Below are 19,847 nucleotides of genomic sequence, written 5' to 3'. Positions count from 1 at the left end.
AATCTTAAGAGGACTCCATGCAGACTGCAAAGCCCAATAGGAGCTCTACCTCACTACCCTGAGATCTTGACCTGAGCTGAAACCAAGAATCAGACGCTTAACTGACGACTGACTAGCACCCCTAGAACATCTCATATAAATAGGATTATACAATATATGGTCATTTGTGACTGGCTGCTTTTGCTTAGCATGTTGATCTGTGTTACAGCATGTATTAGTATTTCACTCAATTTTGTTGCCAAATAACATTCCTTTATATGTATATATCATATTTCATTTATCCTTTCACCATTTGGGTTCTTAATAGTTTTGGCCATTATGAATAATGCTGCTATGAACATTCATGTACAAGTATAATAACTCTATGTTTAACATTTTGAGAATTGGCCATTGTTTTCCAAAACTGCTACATTATTTCATATTCCCACCAGCAGAATATGAAGATTCTGATTTCTCCACATTATTATTAACATTTGTTGTTATCTGTCATTCTGATTATAGCCATCTTAGTGGTGCGAAATGCTATCTCATTGTGATTTTGCTGATGCCTAATAATGTTGAGAATTTTTCATGTGTTTGTTGGGTGTTTATCTTCTTTGGAGAAATGTCTATTCCTTTACCCATTTTTATTTTCATTTTTAAAAGATTTTACTTATTTATTCAGAGACACAGAAATTGAGAGAGAGGCACAGGGATCCCTGAGTGGCGCAGCGGTTTGGCGCCTGCCTTTGGCCCAGGGCGTGATCCTGGAGACCTGGGATCGAATCCCACATCAGGCTCCCGGTGCATGGAGCCTGCTTCTCCCTCTGCCTGTGTCTCTGCCTCTCTCTCTCTCTCTCTCTCTCTCTCTGTGTGTGACTGTCATAAATAAATAAAAAAAATTAAAAAAAAAAAAAAGAGAGAGAGGCACAGACACAGGCAGAGGGAGAAGCAGGCTCCATGCAGGGAGCCCGATGTGGGACTCAATCCTGGGTCTCCGGGATCACACCCTGGGCTGAAGACGGCGCTAAACCGCTGAGCCACCGGTGCTGCCCCTTTGCCTATTTTTAAAAGTAAGCTCCATTCACAATGCGGGCCTTAAACTCACAACCCTGATATCAAGAGTCCCATGCTTTACCAAATGAACCAGCCAAGTTCCCCTTCTTTGCCGCCCCTCCCCCCTTTTAAGAAGGCTCCACACCCAGCATTGGAGCCCAACATGGGGCTTGAATTCATGATACTGTGATTAAGACCTGAGCTGAGATCAAGAGTTGGACGCTTGACTAACTGAGCCACCCAAGTGCTACCTTTGCCCATTTCTAAATTGAGTTGTAAGAATTTTTTATATATCAACACATTCTTTAAAGGGTCCAATGAGGGGCAGCCCCGGTGGCTCAGCGGTTTAGCGCCACCTGCAGCCCAGGGTGTGATCCTGGAGACCCAGGATTGAGTCCCACATCGGGCTCCCTGCATGGAGCCTGCTTCTCCCTCTGCCTGTGTCTCTGCCTCTCTCTCTTTGTGTGTCTCGTGAATAAATAAAGAAAATATTTTTAAAAATAATTAAATTAAATTAAAAAAAAATAAAAGGTCCAATGATGGGACACCTGAGTGGCTCAATGGTTGAGCATCTGCCTATGGCTCAGGTCATGATCCCAGGGTCCTGGGATGGAGTACTGCATGGGGATCCCCAGGGGGAGCCTGCTTCTCCCTCTGCCTCTCTCATGAATAAATAAATAAAATCTTAAAAAAAAGGGGGGTCCGATGACAACAACAAAAAATGAGATAAGACTGGAAATTTGGGGCAGCCCCGGTGGCGCAGCGGTTTAGCGCCGCCTGCAGCCCAGGGCGTGATCTGGATACCCTGGATCGAGTCCCACGTCAGGCTCTCTGCGTGGAGCCTGCTTTTCCCTCTGCCTGTGTCTCTGCCTCTCGCTCTCTCTCACTGCATCTCTATGAATAAATAAATAAAATCTTAAAAAATAAAAGACTGGAAATTTGAGGGATGCCTGGGTGGCTCAGCGGTGGAGCGTCTGCCTTTGGCTTACAGGATCAAGTCCCACATTGGGCTCCCTGCGGGAACCTTGCTTCTCCCTCTGCCTATGTCTCTGCCTCTCTCTCTTTCTTTCTCTCTCATGAATAAATAAATCTTTAGAAAAAGACTGGAAATTTGAAGAGGTAGTTGGAAATTCTTGTCAATAGAGAAATACAGCTTTTGTTCCTAGTTTTGCAGACTTCTTGCTGTTCTTTGGGGGTAGAACTGAAATTCAGCCCCCTTTTTTCATAATTGATAGAAAATACTCAATGTAGAAGCACTCTGTGCTGACTAAAGGAAGATAGCATGCTAGTGAAAGTCACCATGCCCTTCTGTTCTTGAGTAATTTACCTACCTGTAAAGTGGGGAGAATCTTGTATCATGTAGATATTTTCATAGTTTATGGGTTAAGGATTTTAGAATTGTATAATGTTTTGAAATAGGATACAATTATAGATAATCAAAAGATCAGCATGTGTTCCTGGAATATTGCTATATCAATTTTGAGTAACTTGATGAATCTAAGACTTTAAGGGACCTCTTAAGTTCTTGTTCCTCTCATTTTGAACACTGTACACTGTGAGACTCAGCCACTGTGTGAGTTCCCTTCAGTTATAGTAAATTTCCCTGTGTTAGGGCATTGTTTTTTGCTTGAGGAATCTGGTCATAGACATAGAAATCTTTTGCTGTAGCATTAGTGGTAACAAAAGGTTTCTGAGGGCAGCCTGGGTGGCTCAGCAGTTTAGCACCGCCTTCAGTCCAGGGCCTGATTCTGGAGACCCAGGATCCAGTCCCATGTTGGGCTCCCTGCCTGGAGCCTGCTTCTCCTTCTGCCTGTGTCTCTGCCTTTCTTTCTCCCTGTGTGTCTTATTAATAAATAGATAAAATTTAAAAAAAATTTAAAAAGTGAGTTTTTCAACTCGTATTAGCATTTAGGATATGAATTATTTATGTTCCAGTTGTGCTATAATTTTGTAAAAACTAAAAGGATTAGAAACAATGTGCTGTGTGTGCATGTGTAAAAGAAGGTGACTTGTGTTTTGGATTAGTCAAATTTTGCAAGTTTAAAAAATATTATCCACTTTGTTAATCACTAGCCATTTTACTTGTGCCATTCATGATATCATGGTAGCAATATTTATTCTCTGGAGATTTTCTTCTTTCTCACCAGATGCTCCACATCAAGAAGCAGAGTGTCCTGAGTGTGGCAGCAGAAGGTGCTAATGTGTGTCGTCATGGGAAACTATGTTGGCTTCAGGTAAAAGATATTTTCAACTTTTTATTTTGAAATAATTGTGGCTTCACTGACAAATTGATCTTAATGGTCTTCTTCATGTCACCTCAGTGTCGCTATCCTATAATTTATTTGGAATGTCTTTCACTCTTCTGAGTTTATCCTTTTCAAAAGCAAAGAGCTTCTGTCTCTTCATAATTTCACTTTTATAATCATCATTGCTGGGATCCCTGGGTGGCTCAGTGGTTTGGTGCCTGCCTTTGGCCCAGGGTGCGAGCCTGGAGTCCTGGGATTGAGTCGCACGTCAGGCTCCTGGCATGGAGCCTGCTTCTCCCTCCTCCTGTGTCTCTGCCTGTCTCTCTCTCTCTCTATGTCTATCATGAATAAATAAATCTTAAAAAAAAATAATCATCATTGCTGTCTCACAGGCTCTGCTTGAGGTCTTCTTCCCCGGCTCTTTTCTCTCTCCTTAGATATATGGAAAATTTCAGGGGTGGCTGGTTGGCTCAATCAGTGGAGTGTGCAATTCTTGATCTTGGGTTTGTGAGTTCAAGTCCCATGTTGGGTATAGAGATTACTTAAAAATAAAACCTTTAACTTGATTTAATTAAAAATTTAAAAAATATTTTATTTATTCATGAGAGACACAGAGAGACAGGTAAAGACACAGGCAGAGGAAGAAGCAGGCTACATGTAGGCAGCCTGATGTGGGACTTGATCCCGGGACTCCAGGACCATGCCCTGAGCCAAAGGCAGGTGCTAAACCACTAAGCTACCCAGGGATCCCCTAATTTAATGTTTTAAAGTAATCTCTACACCAACGTGGAGCTTGAACTCACAACCCTGAGAACAAGAGTTGCACGCTCTACCAACTACTGGGCATCCTCAAAATAAAATCGTTTTTAAGAAAAGATGTGTGAAGTTTTGAGTTTTTTTTAATGAAGAATTTTTATCTTTCCTTCTGGTTGGTAGCATTCCATAGCAGGGTTCTGTCACATTTTCATTTTCCTGGACCTGGGAGATGTCAGGTGAGGGTCCCCATTGTGTCGAAAGAAGTTTGTGGTGAGCCTTGACTAGCTGTAGGATAGACAGCCACCTTTGGATCAAACTCAGCAGTATCAGTTTTAAGGTGGGCCAAAAAAGCAGGCTGAATCCTCCACCAGTGTTTTCCATTATTTGAGTCAGGACCTACCTCCACCTACTGAGAGAATAAAGTTTATTAGGATTGGCAATTTGCCCACTTCTCAGGGTTACATCGATCAAGGTATCTACACTAAATGATTCATAATATGAAAAAAATTGGGCAGCCCAGGTGGATCAGTGGTTTAGTGCCGCCTTCGGTCCAGAGCATGATCCTGGAGACCCAGAATCAGGTCCCGCGTCAGGTTCCCTACATGGACCCTGATTCTCCCTCTGCCTGTGTCTCTGCCTCTCTCTCTCTCTGTGTGTATCTCATGAATAAATAAATAAAATCTTTAAAAATATATGAAAAAATTATGTGAGAACCTAGTCATCTTGGCATCATTTTATGGTGAAGAATCAGAAACCACTGAGGTAGTTAACAAATGGAAATTACTGTAGATTTGATAGACTTTATACAGCTGCCAAAAATTAATGACAAGTGCAATGCAGAAAAATGTTTGCAGAGTTATGAGTAGAAAACAGGATATAGATTGAAATGCACATTATCAGAGCCATATACATTATTTGCATATGAAAAATGGAAGGGAGTGTTGTATGGCGTGTATTGGCTTGCTGAAGAAATGTCTAAGCCATTCATCGCCCCAGTTCTGTTCTAGTTGATGCATGTACAGTGGTGAATCCAGTGTAATCTCTCTTCTCACAGAGTTTTCAGTCTAGCAGATAATTATTTTTCAAACTTTTATAATGTGTCTATTCAGTTTTTATAATTAAGGAGGTAAAGAAAAAGAAAGAAGTGACTATTTTAGGTGTTCTATTCTAGCAAATAATATGAAAGTTCTGAAAATGGATATCAGGTAGGACCGCCAATTTTAGCTATACCAACACTTAGCTCCTAAAATGACAAATATGGCATTAGACTGCCATGTCTCTGGTTCTCTAGACCAATTTGGATGTCTCTTTGCCTTCGTTCTCTGACTCAGTAGATTATCCAGGTATAGTATCGTCTTTGTGAACTTCATGATCAGAAACAATCTAAAACTCGTAAAATTGTATAAAATCGTCTTAAAAACAGTGTTTCACATCCTACCACTTGTGCCAACTTATTTGTTGTCTATTTAAAATTGCTAGAGAGCAGGAATCTTCTCTTTTGAGTGATTTTATGTAACACCTAACACAACCATGCATACTATGAGACTCTGAGAAATAGCATTTTGTGTTAATAACAATGAAATGCTATTAATTCCCCGTAGATCCTTGGTGTATTAAAATGCTGAGGGTGAAATGTCAAACATTAAATTTGGGACTGTAAAAAAGCAAAGGCTAAATCCACCAGCTTGTCTATTTCTGTCCTCTTGAAAAGTCACAATGAGGGCTGCCCAGGTGACTCAGTTGATTAAGTGCCTGACTCTTTTTTTTTTTTTTTTTTGAAGATTTTATTTATTTATTCGTGAGAGACACAGGGAGGGGCGGGGTAGAGACATAAGCAGAGGGAAAATCAGGCTCCTTGCGGAAGCCTGATGCAGAACTCAATCCTGGAGCCCGGGGATCACGCCCTGAGGTGAAGGCAGACACTCAACTGCTGAGCCACCTAGGCATCCCAAGGGTCTGACTCTTGATTTCAGCTCAGGTCATGATCTTGGGGTCGTGGAATTGAGCCCCATGGTGGGCTCCACTCTTGGCAGTGCAGAGTCTGTTTGAGATTGTCTTTCTCCCTCTCCCGGCTCATGCTCGCTCTCTGTCTAAAGATCACAAATGATAGTTTCTTAAGATTTAAACTTGTTTTCCCTAAGAATCACTGAATGACTATTGTTTTCTTTAAAAGTGAGGATGTTAAATATTTTATCATATATCTTTCTTGATCCTCAGATCTTCTTCCTTAGTTCTTTTCTTCCTATAATATGTATGTCTGGATGGTCTATTATAGGTGGCCACAAATAGCCGAGTTTACTTATTTGACATTTTCCTTCTGGGAAGTCGTGCTTTCAACAATGGACTTCAGATGGTATTAGAAGACAAGAGAATTTTGAAGGTGAGTGTGTAAACTGATTCCCCTGCTAGTAAGATTAGCAACCAGGTTCTAATTACTCTTTCTTTCTTCTGATTCCATAGGTTATCCATGATTGTCGTTGGCTTTCTGATTGCCTCTCTCATCAGTATGGAATTTTGCTGAATAATGTCTTTGACACACAGGTACATGCATGGAAACCATTGATTTAGTCCAGCATTTATAGCTCTTATAGAAAATAGGCCTTATCTGATAAGTGATTGAATCTTTTTGTGTGTCCCTCATTCTTGCTTTTTTCTTCATGTAAGATGTCTGTTCAATAGGTAAGAACATTTGATGAGCTTTTTAATAAAAGATCTACAATTAAAAAGCTTTTTAAATAAAGCTCTACAATTAAAAAGCTTTTTAAATAAAAGCTTTTTAATAAAAGCACTACAGAAAAGTTAGTTTAGTCAGTTGAGCATCTGACTCTTAATTTTGGCTTGGAAAAAAAATTTAAAAAAATTTCGGCTTGGGTCATGGTCTTGGAGTCATGGGATGGAGCCCTATGTCAAGCTCCCCACTCTGAGAGGAATCTGCTTATTTACCTCTCCCTCTGCCCCTCCTCCTGCTTGTGTGCTCTCTCTCTCTCTCTCTTTAAGATAAATAAATCATTAAAGAATAAAAAATATTTAGGATTTTCCCCCTCATTTTGCTCTAGAATTTGTCAAATAAGAAACAAGCTCTCAGGTACCTGGCTGGCTCAGTCAGTAGAGCTTGCCACTCTTTTGTGTGTGTGTGTGTGTGTGTGTGTGTGCTTGAAACTCTTGATCTCAAGGTCATGAGTTCAAATCCCATGCCGTGTGTAGAGATTACTAAATAAATAAATATTTCAAAAATTAAAAAAGAAGAAGAAGAAGACGCATGCTCCATACTCTCTAGCATTCAGAAACTCAAAACATTTGGGGGGTCATTCAGAAGTCCTAGATGAGACACTGTGAGGTGAACAGTCCCATCTGTGCCTTTAGCTCATATGTATCACTTAGGGCTAATGACTAGTTTGCTAGCTGCTAGTGGCAGATTGAATTAGATATGCCCCAAAAGCCTATTTTGGTCAAAATAGTCTGATTATGTATGATTTTCTCTGCCCTAAAGAATTCTAGGGTAATGAGAAATCCTTATTCAATACTAGCTAGCTCTTAGACTTGATGTGAGTTTCTAGTTTGGCTGTGAGAATAGTAAAACCACTAGTTCTCATTATATCTTTATATCTCATTATATCTGTTATGTTCTTCTAGTCTTCTAGGTTTAATGCTTGTCAAAGGGACATGTTGAATATCTAAGTCTAGATCCCTTGGAGAGGGGTTAAAATAATGAGTTAGCCAGTTATTTATTTTTTTAAGTAATCTCTACATCTATAGCCAATTATTTTTTAGCAGAAATTCCTTTAAAAAAATTTTTTTTGTATATTTTATTTATTCATGAGAGTCACAGAGAGAGAGGCAGAGACACAGGAAGAGGGAGAAGCAGGCTCCCTCTGAGGGAGCCTGATGTGGGACTCAATCCTCAGACCCTGGGATCAGGCCCTGAGCCAAAGGCAGACGCTCAACCACTGAGCTGGTGTTCCCTGGAAATTCCTAAAGGCTCAATTTTATGTTGTTAAATATGGTTCCAGTTTGCTCTTTTTTTTTTTTTTTTTTAAGGTTTTATTTATTTATTCATGAGAGACAGGGGGTGGGGGCAGAGACACAGGCAGAGGGAGAAGCAGGCTCCATGCAGGGAGCCCGACATGGGACTGGATCCCAGGTTTCCAGGATCAGGCCCTGGGCTGAAGGCGGTGCTAAACCATTGAGCCACCCAGGCTGCCCCATCCAGTTTGCTCTTTATGTATCTGCCCACAATGAACTTTACGCCACTTCTCTTCTTTACATTTTCCTTGGGCCTTCTTTCAGGATCTTTCACTATATAGAGATTATTTCTAGCTTATACCAAAATGTAAGAGAATTGCTTATTGTTCCCCTGAGGCCATTAGGCTTCTTGATGAGACCCCATATGAAGATATTGGCAAATCTTTCCATACTTACTTTTCAGATTTCCATAGTACAAGAAGCAGTAATTCAGAATTTTTCCAGTTTTTTTCCCTTTAACACAGTGCATTAGCTTCCTGTTGATATTGTACAAATTACCACAAATTTAGTAGCTTAAAATAACAGAAATATACTCTTAACAGTTCTGGAGGTCAGTAGTCTGAAATCATTTTCACTAAGCTAACATCAGGTTATCATTAGGGATGATAACTTTTGAAGGCTCTAAGAGGAGTCTGTTTCTCTGCCTTTTCAGCTGACACCTGTGTTCTTTGGCTTGTGGTTTCTGCCATCTTCAAAATACACCACTGCAGTCTGTGCTTCTATCACCTCATCACCTCCAGTGACTGTAGTCAAATCTCCCTGTGCCTCCCTCTTATACATTTAGGACCCACCTAGATAATTCAAGATAATCTTCCTATCTCAGGAGTCTTAGCTTAATCACTCCTGCATGGGCAGCCCGGGTGGCTCAGTGGTTTAGTGTGCCTTCAGCCCGGGGTGTGATCCTGGAGATCTGGGATCGAGTCCCATGTCAGGCTCCCTGCATGGAGCCTGCTTGTGTCTCTGCCTCTCTCTCTCTGTGTCTCTCATGAATAAATAAAATCTTAAAAAAAAAATCACTCCTGCAAAGTCTGTTTTACCATATAAAATAACATTGACAAGTTCCAGGGATTAGGATGTGGATGTCTCTGGGGGCCATTATTTAGCCTACAACACATAGATAAATAATTAGTTCAATTCTTAATTTTTTAAAAGATTTTTTATTTATTTATTCATGAGAGACACATACAGAGAGAGAGACAGAGACACAGGCAGAGAAGCAGGCACCATGCAGAGAGCCTGATGTGGGACTCGATCCCGGGACTCCAGGATCACACCCCGGGCTGAAGGCAGGCGCTAAACTACTGAGCCACCCAGGGATCCCTAAAAGATTTTTTAAAAAAGATTTGTTTGAGAGACAGTGTACACTGATAAGCAGGGGGGAGGGGCAGACGGAGAGGGAGAGGCAGACTCCTCACTGAGTAGGTAGCCAGATGTGGGGCTCCATTCCAGGGTCCTGGGGTCATGACCTGAGCTGAAGGCAGATGCTTAACCAGCTGAGCCACCCAAACGCCCCAAGATTTTACTATTTTTAAGTCATCTGTTCACCTAACATGGGGCTCAGACTCATAACCGTGAGATCAAGAGTTACATGTTCTACCAACTAAGCCAGCCTGATGCCCCTCCAATTCTTAATTTTATTAGCTTTCCTTAGCAACATTTTGCCAAAGTTGCTGATAAGTAATACAAATAATTCTTGAAATTTATCTTCCTTTCCCCATTGCCTAAAGGCACCAAAGAGTAATAGATAACCATAAGGCAGGCAAACAAAAGAAGTGAAAAAGAAAAGAGACTAGGATACATTAAAATTGAGTGAGCCTTTTCTTTTTTACTTCTTCCCTTATTTTTCAGAATAAGTTGACTGAACAATTTTTTTGACGGCATTTTCTATCATATGGGGCTTTGGGGAAAATGGTATTTAAGACATTTTTCTAAAAATATATCTAGGCACACCTGGGCAGTTCAGTGGTTGAGCATCTCTGCCTTTTGCTCAGGTTGTGATCCCAGGGTCCTGGGATGGAGTCCTGCATCAGGCTCCCTACAGGGAGCCGCCTTCTCCCTCTGTCTGTGTCTCTCTCTCTCTCTCTGTGTTCCTCATGAATAAATCAATAAAATATTAAAAATAAATAAAATTAAAAAATTTAAAGTATCTAAATTTCTAAATATTTAGGAATGTCTAAAGACATTTTCTAAATATATATAAATCTAAATATTTCTGCCATGACGTAGCTTTCTATATATTCTAGAGACAGGATTTTGTTTTGTTTTTTATGTCACAGGTAGCAGATGTCCTTCAATTTTCCATGGAAACAGGTGGCTTTCTTCCAAACTGCATCAGTTCTTTAAAGGAGAGTTTAATCAGACACCTTAAGATGGCCCCTAAATATCTCTCCTTTCTGGAAGAGAGACAGAAATTGATTCAGGTGAGTATTAAAATGTGTCCCACATGACACTGATTTTTCTAAGTGTTTTGTGAGCAGGATCATCAGTGTATTATATAGACAAATGACAGCTGCTATGTAAGCTTATGGGCATTGCCAAAATCTTAGCTATTTCAAATGGGAAGTTTGTGATCTCAAGTGAATAAAAGCAAGGATTCAGATTTGTTGGTTATGAGAAAATACTCTGAAATAAATTTGCAATCCTTCAGGGGAGGATTTTGTTGGAAATGTGGATTAAGGTGATGGAACAAAAAGTTTTCATCCTGGGATGCCCGGGTGGCTCAATGCTTGAATGTCTGCCTCTGACCCAGAGGGTGATCCCAGGATCCAGGATTGAGTCCCACATCAGGCTTCTTGCAGGGAGCCTGCTTCTCCCTCGGCCTGTGTCTCTGCCCCCTCTCTGTGTGTCTAATGAATAAATAAACAAAATCTTAAAAAAAAAAAAAAAACACCTTTTCATCCCAATTATTTCTCCCAAAGTAAGATAAATTTTCCTTAGCTCTAATAGCCTCACCTGCACACTTAGATCATGACCATATTGACTACAGTTTTGGTCCTATAATCAAGTCTTCTGTCTTCATTTTTGAATGAGAAGCCTTGATTGATCGATCGATGGATTGATCTCTCTCTCCATCCCTCCCCTGCCACCCCATCTTTTCCCTCTCACACATACATATTCACTGTATACATACATTAGGAGTGTGTGTGTGTGTGTATTTTCAAAAATATACTGTCATTGAAGAAAATGACAGTAATGTTTTAAGTTAACCCTTTAACAGTTATTTAAAGTTTGCTTATTATTCAAATAAAATTGTTTTGGTGTCTCTAGGAAAATCCAGAAGTGTGGTTCACACGACCTCTTTCACCCTCTTTGCTGAAAATTTTGGCTCTAGAAGCTACCTACCTACTACCCCTTCGTTTGGTACTCCTGGATGATATGATGTCTGATCTAACCGCCCTTGTGGACGGGTACCTAAACACCTACCGAGAAGGGTCTGCAGATCTCCTGGGAAGCACAGAGGTAAGTGTGGCTCTCTGTGACTATGTTTTTAGAACTTCTATTCCCGTCCCATTCCTCATGGTGGCACAGTGGATACTCCCTCTTTGTAGCTACAGCAAATCATGAGGCAGACTTGGTAATAAATATTTGAAAGGACTATAGCTTGGGCTTACTTAATCTCCTTGAGTACTTTTTCACAATATTAAGTTACATTCTGTCAAAGAATAGGTAAATTGACGATTTCATTACTAATTTCTAAGAAGCCAGCACAAAGTAGCAGAACTATAGACCTGGAGTTGGCAAACTATTGCCCTAAGGCCACATCTGGCCCATAGTCTGCTTTTGTACAGCTTATAAGGCAAGAATGGTCTTCATGGTTTTAAAGGATTGTTTAAAAAAAACGAAAGTGGGGCAGCCCCTGTGGCCCAGCAGTTTAGCGCCGCCTTCAGCCCAGGGTGTGATCCTGGAGACCTGAGACGAGTTCCATGTCCGGCTCCCTGCATGGAGCCTACTTTTCCCTCTGCCTCTCTCTCTCTCTGTCATGAATAAATAAATAAAATCTTAAAAAAAAAAAAAAACAGTGTATGCAACAGAGACCATTTGGCTATAAATATTTACTATTTGGCCCCTTACATAAAAGGGTTGCAATCTGGGGACACCTGGCTGACCCAGTCGGTGGAGCGTGTGAATCTTGGTCTTAGGGTTTTGAGTTTGAGCCCTGAGTTGGGCATAGAGATTGCTTAAAGATAAAATCTTTTAAAAACAAACAAAAAAGTTTGTAGTCTGCTGTTACTAGCCATTCTTACTTAGGAATACTGAAGCAAAATCCTAAATAAAATAATAGCAGTTTTTATGTGATCCCTACTTAAGTATATTATACTTCTAATGTGTTATTGGTTTCTACTTGCAATTATGATAAAGTGTTAGGAAATTCTCCATTTTCCTAGAACAAAGAAAGTCTTATGATAATCTCATATATGCTGAAAGAAAAATGTAACCTTTCTGTATTTTGCTCTCACTGTTTTAACAAGAAAAGAGCCCTAGCATATCTTGTTCGACTGGAGAATTTTTTTTTTTTCGACTGGAGAATTTAAATGTCTTTCATTTATTGTTGTAAAACTAAGGAATTTTGTAACTTTTTATATTTTGCTTTTACTGTTTAATGCTGAAAAAATTAGATAATATTTTATATACATTACTGATTAAAGTTGGAATACATGTAAAACATATCTCAAATAAGAAGTCTACATAATGTTTGGGAACACTAAAAGCATTCCCATTAGTGTCAAGAAAATATAAAAATTGTGACTACTACCACTTAAACATTTTTTGAAGCAATTAGCCAATGAAATTTGAAGAGAAAGAAAAGACAAACTATAAAAAAATGAATAGGAGGAATCAGAATTATGACTTGCCTATGATACAGCTGAAAACTGTAGAAAAGCAAAGGAAAAAGATTACTACAAAATAACAATTTAGTAAAATGAGTACAAATATAACATCAAAATTGATAGTTTTCCTGCATCCATATACACAGCAAGATAATATAATGGGAGAAAACATCTATTTATAATTGTAACAAAAAGATAGATTACCTAGAAATAAATTTTACAAGAAATGTGAAATATAAAGAAAACATTAAAATATTACTGAATGGGGATCCCTGGGTGGCTCAATGGTTTAGAGCCTGCCTTCAGCCCAGGGTGTGATCCTGGAGACCCGGGATCGAGTCCCACATCAGGCTCCCTGCATGGAGCCTGCTTCTCCCTCTGCCTGCCTGTGTCTCTGCCTCTCTCAATGTCTCTCATAAATAAATAAAATCTTTAAAAAATAATAAAATAAATAAAATATTACTGAATGGAACAAAAGCAGACTTAAATGAATGAGAACACTAAGCATTTTTAGCTATCCATTACTCCCAAACTGACTCCTGAATTTACCCCTATTCCAAAAAAATATTAACACCAGCATTATTTTGGCAAATTGTGATTATAGTGTTTATAAAGGTAAATACATATAAATAAGAATAGTCCTGTTAGATATTAAGTCCTATAACTCTACATTAAATAAAAATCATTTGTGGGGGCACCTGCATGGCTCAGATAGAGCATGGTAGAGCCTGCAACTTTTGATCTCAGGGTTGTAAGTTTGAAGCCCATGTTGGGTGCAGAGATTAGTTAAAAACAAAACAGTGGGTGTGACTGGTACATGTATAGGCAGATCAATTGATCATAGTAGAGAACCCAGCAATAGATAGAATATATATCTGCCAATATAGGGGCGGCGCCTGGGTGGTTCAGTCAGTTAAGCGTCTGACTTAGGCTCAGGTCATGATTCCAGGGTCCTGGGATCTAGCCTTCATTGGGTTTCCTGCTGAGCAAGGGAGCCTGCTTTTTCCTCTCTCTCTGTCTCTCTGCCCCTCTCCCCTGCTCATGCTCTTTCTCACATGTGCCTTCTCTCAAATAAATGAATAAAAATCTTTAAAAAAAAAGATATCTACCAGTATGGTTGGGATAAAAGTGGAATTTCCAACTAATGAGAAAAAGATAATCAATAAATGGCTTTAAGTAATTGACTAACGGGATCCCTGGGTGGCGCAGTGGTTTAGCGCCTGCTTTTGGCCCGGGCTCGATTCTGGAGACCGGGGATCAAATCCCACGTCGGGCTCCTGGTGCATGGAGCCTGCTTCTCCCTCTGCCTATGTCTCTGCCTCCCTCTCTCTCTCTGTGTGACTCTCATAAATAAATAAAAATTTAAAAAAAAAAAAGTAATTGACTAACCATTGTAGGGGAGGAGAGTCAGAGTTGGATTACCAAAAAATACCCCTCGGATCAAGTATTTATGTAAACAATAGGATTATAAAATTATTTAAAAAAAAAAAAAACAAAAGAAAATTATTTCGGGCAGCCCGGATGGCTCAGCAGTTTAGCGCCGCCTTCGGCCAGGGGTGTGATCCTGGAGTCCCAGGATTGAGTCCCACGTCGGGCTCCCTGCATGGAGCCTGCTTCTCCCTCTGCCTGTGTCTCTGCCTTTCTCTCTCTCTCTGTGTCTCTCATGAATAAATAAATAAAATCTTTAAAAAAAAGAGAAAATTATTTCACAGTAGAAATGCTTTTCTAGGGATCCCTGGGTGGCGCAGCGGTTTGGCGTCTGCCTTTGGCCCAGGGCGCAATCCTGGAGGCCCGGGATCGAATCCCACGTCGGGCTCCCGGTGCATGGAGCCTGCTTCTCCCTCTGCCTCTGTCTCTGCCTCTATCTCTGTGACTATCATAAATAAATAAATAAATAATTTTAAAAAATATTTAAAGAAAAGAAATGCTTTTCTAAAAAAAAAATGCTTTTCTCCCCCTTCCAATTCACTGAAGAATAATTGATAAAATTAATTTTATATAAAGTATACATTGTGATAATTTGATATATATATACATCGTGGAATGATTATCAAGACTAAGCTAATTAACATATCCATCACTTCACATAATTAACTTGGTGTGTGTGCTGAAAATGCTGAAGATCTTCTCTTAGCAATTTTCAAGTATATAATACTGAATTATTGTGGTAAACATGCAGTACTTAGAATTTATTTTTTTTAATAATTTATTTTTCTTGTAATTGAAAGCTTGTACTCTTCTACCTACATCTCCCCCTTTCTCCCCTCCTTCCAGCTGCTGGCAACCTCTATTCTTCTTCTATGAAATAAGCTTTTTTTAAAAAAATAATTTCACATATAGGTATATGATACCATCTCCTCATTGTGTTTTAGATTTGCATTTCCCTGATGATTAGTGATGTCAAGCACTTTTTAATATACCTATTAGGGATCCCTGGGTGGCGCAGCGGTTTAGCGGCTGCCTTTGGCCCAGGGCGCGATCCTGGAGACCCGGGATTGAATCCCACGTCAGGCTCCCAGTGCATGGAGCCTGCTTCTCCCTCTGCCTGTGTCTCTGCCTCTCTCTCTCTCTGTGACTATCATAAATAAATAAAAATTAAAAAAAATATACCTATTAGCCATTTGAATGTCTTCTTTAGAAAAATGTCTATTCAAATCCTATGTTCAGGGATCCCTGGGTGGCGCAGCGGTTTGGCGCCTGCCTTTGACCCAGGGCGCGATCCTGGAGACCCGGGATCGAATCCCACATCAGGCTCCCGGTGCATGGAGCCTGCTTCTCCCTCTGCCTATGTCTCTGCCTCTCTCTCTCTCTCTGTGACTATCATAAATAAATAAAAAATTAAAAAAAATTAAAAAAAAAAATCCTATGTTCATTTTTAAATTGGATTACTATTTGCTTTTTTTGCTATTGAATTTTATGAGGGAATGCCTTTGCAATGCAGGAATACTCTAACTCATAAAAGATTAACAAATTTGACTTTGAAGTTTTCCTTTGGTGAAAATACTATGATGAAAGTCAAAGCAACCTGGGAAAAATTATTTGCCTCATGTAACAGGACATTTTCTTAACATATTCTTTACTATAATATTATGTAATGACAGGCTACTGGAAATAACAAAATATCCAGATGGATTTGGTTAAATAAATTATGGCATATCCATATAGCTCTTAAAAATACTAATGTGGAAAAATCTCCAAGACTAATTTTTAGTTTAAAAAATCAAGATGCAGAAGAATATATAAGACTGTGTTACCATTTGTGTAAAATAATTTTTAGAAAGAGTCATAAAAATAAAAGGTTGGAAGAAAACTAAAATTGAAAAATGCAATGCAATGAAAATATAAACATTTAGTAACAGATGTACACAAACATGATCACAGATGCACAGACTATCTTTGGGAGGCTATGTAAGAAACTGCTTTTTAGAAGATGTACTCACTAAGGCAACTGGGAACAGGTTGGAAGGGACACTTTTCATTGTATAATCTTTATACATACACACACACATGCATAACACATAATGCACAACACACACAAAACCTGTAGATTCAAAATATTTAACTTGATCAAAAAATAGTACTACTATAATTGAATACGCTAGAGGGAGCCATAAGAGCACATTTGAATTGATCCTCACCAAATTCTGGTTAAGTATAGTAGAAGTGATTTTAAGGACCATATTCAGAAGTTTACTTATAATACACTTATTTTCTTTCTTTTTTTTTTTTTCTTAGCCTACATGTATGGAGCTTCCTGAAGAACTGCTTCAACTCAAGGACTTCCAGAAGCAGCGCAGAGAGAGAGCTGCAAAAGAATACAGTATGAATGCACAGGGACTCCTAATAAGGACAGTGCTACATCCAAAGAAATTGGTGACAGAGACAGGAGGGAAAGGGGGGAATGAAAGGATTTCCTTACTTTGTAAAAACTCTATGCTAGATGAAACGCCAGGTTTTACATCTCATCAGGATGTAAATTTGCTGAAAGAAGAATCTAAAAATAAACAAGCTTTGACAGAACCTCAGCATCTACCTCCCATGAAGGAAGAAGCCAGTGAGGATTGTATCAACAAACTCATTTGCCCTGAGTCAGAGGTGCCAGAGGAAGAGGGAATAATAACGCAAAAAGAACACAGTAAGATCCTCAAACAGGAGTTTCGGACAAGTTTATCTTTGAAAGAGGAGATAGCACAGTTACTGATGGTGGAAAACCAGGAAAATCTAAATTGCACAAAACAAGATGTTTCAGTGTCTCCTTCCCTTCCTCAGGAAACCGAAGTATCTCCAAGTGACACCTTTCATCCTTTTAGAAAAGCTGTGCTTCCCACACTTCCTCCCTGTCCAGCCTTGGAGAAAACCGATTCTTGGATAAATCTGTCTCCACATTTATCTTAGAGATGTGCAATTTATTCTTGAGACCGTGAACATGGCTCATTTCCTCTGCCAATAGGGCCTTCCTCAGTGCTTCAGTTTTTCATGTTGTAAATTTATTTTTGCCTCAGTCTCAAAGGAATGAAGGCTTCAGGGAAAATTATATCTTCTTGCTTATATGCCTAGAATTTGATTAGGAGGGAATGAATAAGTTAAATAATGGGAGAAGAAAAATTTTTGATTATGTCACTGTGCAGAAATGTTCTCAGTGGTCACAGCGAATAATTTATCATAATTTCGGTTTAGAGGATTTGAGAAGGGGAAAAATCTTGGGTTTAGTCTCTGGAAGAATCTATACTTTTAAACTTTTTTTTTTTTTAAATGTAAGCTCTATGCCCAAAGTGGGGCTCGAATTCACAACCCCAAGTTCAAGAGTTACATGCTCTACTGACTGAGACAGCCAGGAGACCCTGACTTTTAAACTTCTGTTGTATTTTTTTATTTGAAGGGGGTTGGTAAAACTTGTATCAATAAGTTTAAAAAAATTGGTACCTGATAACTTTACCAGTACTTTTTTCTTTCTTAAAATACTAACTTTAATTTATCAATTATGCCTGAAAAAAGCTGAGAAAAATCCTTTTTTTGAATTTTTAATGTCTGTCTTATGTCATAGACAAACACTAGTCAATGTTATTATAGGAATCAATATCCCAGTTTTAATTTCTTTTGATTCCATTTACTTCTAGAAGATTTTGTCCATTTTTGTAACAAAGCAGGGGCTTTTTTTGAGTATGTCTGTTATGTAAACTTGAAGTTTGATTCCCCTTTATTTTCCTGGAGTTGGTATACTTTTTTTTTTTTTTTTAATTTTATCTAGGTTCCACACCCAGTGTGGGGATTGAACTTAAAACCCTCAAGAGTTGCATTCTCTACTGACTAAGCCAGCCAGGTGCCCCAGTTTGGTATACTTTCTTAAGTGAAAGAAGGCACTGAGCCCTTTTTATAGTGAATACTTGCAAGTTGCTTACATTCATTTGTGTACAATAACCAATAAACCTGTTGTGTCATTGGGTTATCTCTTTTTTTCATTGGGTCACAGTAGGAATAAATTGGCATATGTCTGGATTTCTAGGTCTAGAGTTTGGTTTTAAAAATCTGTAAGTTGACTCTTATATAGAACTCTATTGTGCTTATAGGAAACTTTGGGACAATCTACAATTAGGAACATCCTTGTCTGCATGTGCCGAATCGGAGTGCCACTGAACGAAAGATATAGGCAGGTCTAAGAGCCGTCAGCTCATCCCTGCACTTGCAGTGTTTCACTTTGTCCTTAGTCTAGAAGGTTGCTTGAGGCCAAGGTTGTTTCTGGTTCATCTTGGGTGAATACATCTTCAGGTTGAGCCCAGAATGTGGTTAATCCAGGTTTACTCTGGAAAGGGCATGAATTCTTGTAAAATTCCTAGAATTGATTTAACTTCTTATGGAATCATTAAATTACCACACACAACATATATCCATAAAGGCTATAAAGAAAAACAAAATATACTTCATATTCAAAAGAAGAATTCTTGCTTCATTAGGTATGTTTGGCTAAATTTAAGAAGAACCGGGGTGCCTGGGTGGCTCAATTGCTTAAACGACTAACTCCTGATCTCAGCTCAGGTCTTGATCTTGCAGTTGTGAGTTCAAGAACAATTCCATCGTTTGAGAAAGTTCTATTGGACAGTGTTAGTTGAGAGGTACTTTGACTCCCAGAACTAAATGAACCTTTTGGGTTTCATCACAGTATTTTCTCAGTGAAACATTCATGTACCTGGGGCAGCACTGTTCTCCATATTTTCATTCTAGCCTGGAGAGCCAACTTAAACTTCATGTGTACACCTAGCTCCTACCATGAAGTTCTGTTTTAAGTAGAGTAAAAAAATTGGTCAAGCCTTGCTGCTAATGCTATGTGCCATTACTCAGACTTCTTGTTTAAATTTTGCCCAGGGGATCCTGGGTGGCTCAGCAGTTCAGGGCCTGCCTTTGGCCCAGGGCATGATCCTGGAGTCCCAGGATGGAGTCCCACATTGGGCTCCCTGCATGGAGCCTGCTTCTCCCTCTGCCTGTGTCTCTGCCTCTCTCTGTGTCTCTCATGAATAAGCAAATACAATAAAAATAAATAAATAAATAAATAAATAAATAAATAAATAAATAAATAATAAATTTTGCCCAGAATTTTGGGAAATGCGAGGTTCTTGTCCCAACCCACCACCGAGTTCTTTGTATTTTTCTTGAGTGTTGATAAGCCACATTACGTGGTTTCCCAAACTCTTGGGGTTTTGTTTCAGCCTACACTAATTTCATGCATTTCTTCTACTCAGGTCTGACTTTTCTGATATCACCTTTATGTACATGACCTATAATTAGAGCTTATTACAAGTAATCTGACCCTTTTACTTTGGGAATTAGGAAATAGAGTTAAATGATTTCCTTGGACAAAAATGCAGAGAATACAACCAGTGTTGTTTTTTGTTTCCATTCAATATTCTTTCAACTATATGATGAAAAGTCACTGCAGCAGCTTTGCCTCCATTCTAGCTGTGGG

General features: G+C 39.1%; 1 protein-coding gene across 21 annotated transcripts in view; it reads left to right on the top strand.

The window, feature by feature from the left end:
• Nucleotides 1–18,327, top strand: part of EXD1 (exonuclease 3'-5' domain containing 1) — a 36,664-nt gene extending 18,337 nt beyond the window's left edge. For all 21 annotated transcript variants that reach the window (XM_072808402.1, XM_072808394.1, XM_072808391.1 and 18 more), the window contains 6 exons: nucleotides 3,183–3,269; nucleotides 6,313–6,417; nucleotides 6,498–6,578; nucleotides 10,337–10,480; nucleotides 11,328–11,519; nucleotides 16,625–18,327. In XM_072808402.1, coding sequence (XP_072664503.1) covers nucleotides 3,183–3,269; nucleotides 6,313–6,417; nucleotides 6,498–6,578; nucleotides 10,337–10,480; nucleotides 11,328–11,519; nucleotides 16,625–17,284 — 1,269 coding nt within the window. In that variant the 3' untranslated portion in view covers nucleotides 17,285–18,327. The remainder of the gene's footprint in view (nucleotides 1–3,182; nucleotides 3,270–6,312; nucleotides 6,418–6,497; nucleotides 6,579–10,336; nucleotides 10,481–11,327; nucleotides 11,520–16,624) is intronic.
• The last annotated feature ends 1,520 nt before the right edge of the window (nucleotides 18,328–19,847 follow it).

This window comes from Canis lupus, chromosome 32, assembly GCF_048164855.1.
Source record: "Canis lupus baileyi chromosome 32, mCanLup2.hap1, whole genome shotgun sequence".
Lineage (NCBI taxonomy): Eukaryota > Metazoa > Chordata > Mammalia > Carnivora > Canidae > Canis > Canis lupus.
This window is presented reverse-complemented; position numbering and strand designations above follow the sequence as displayed.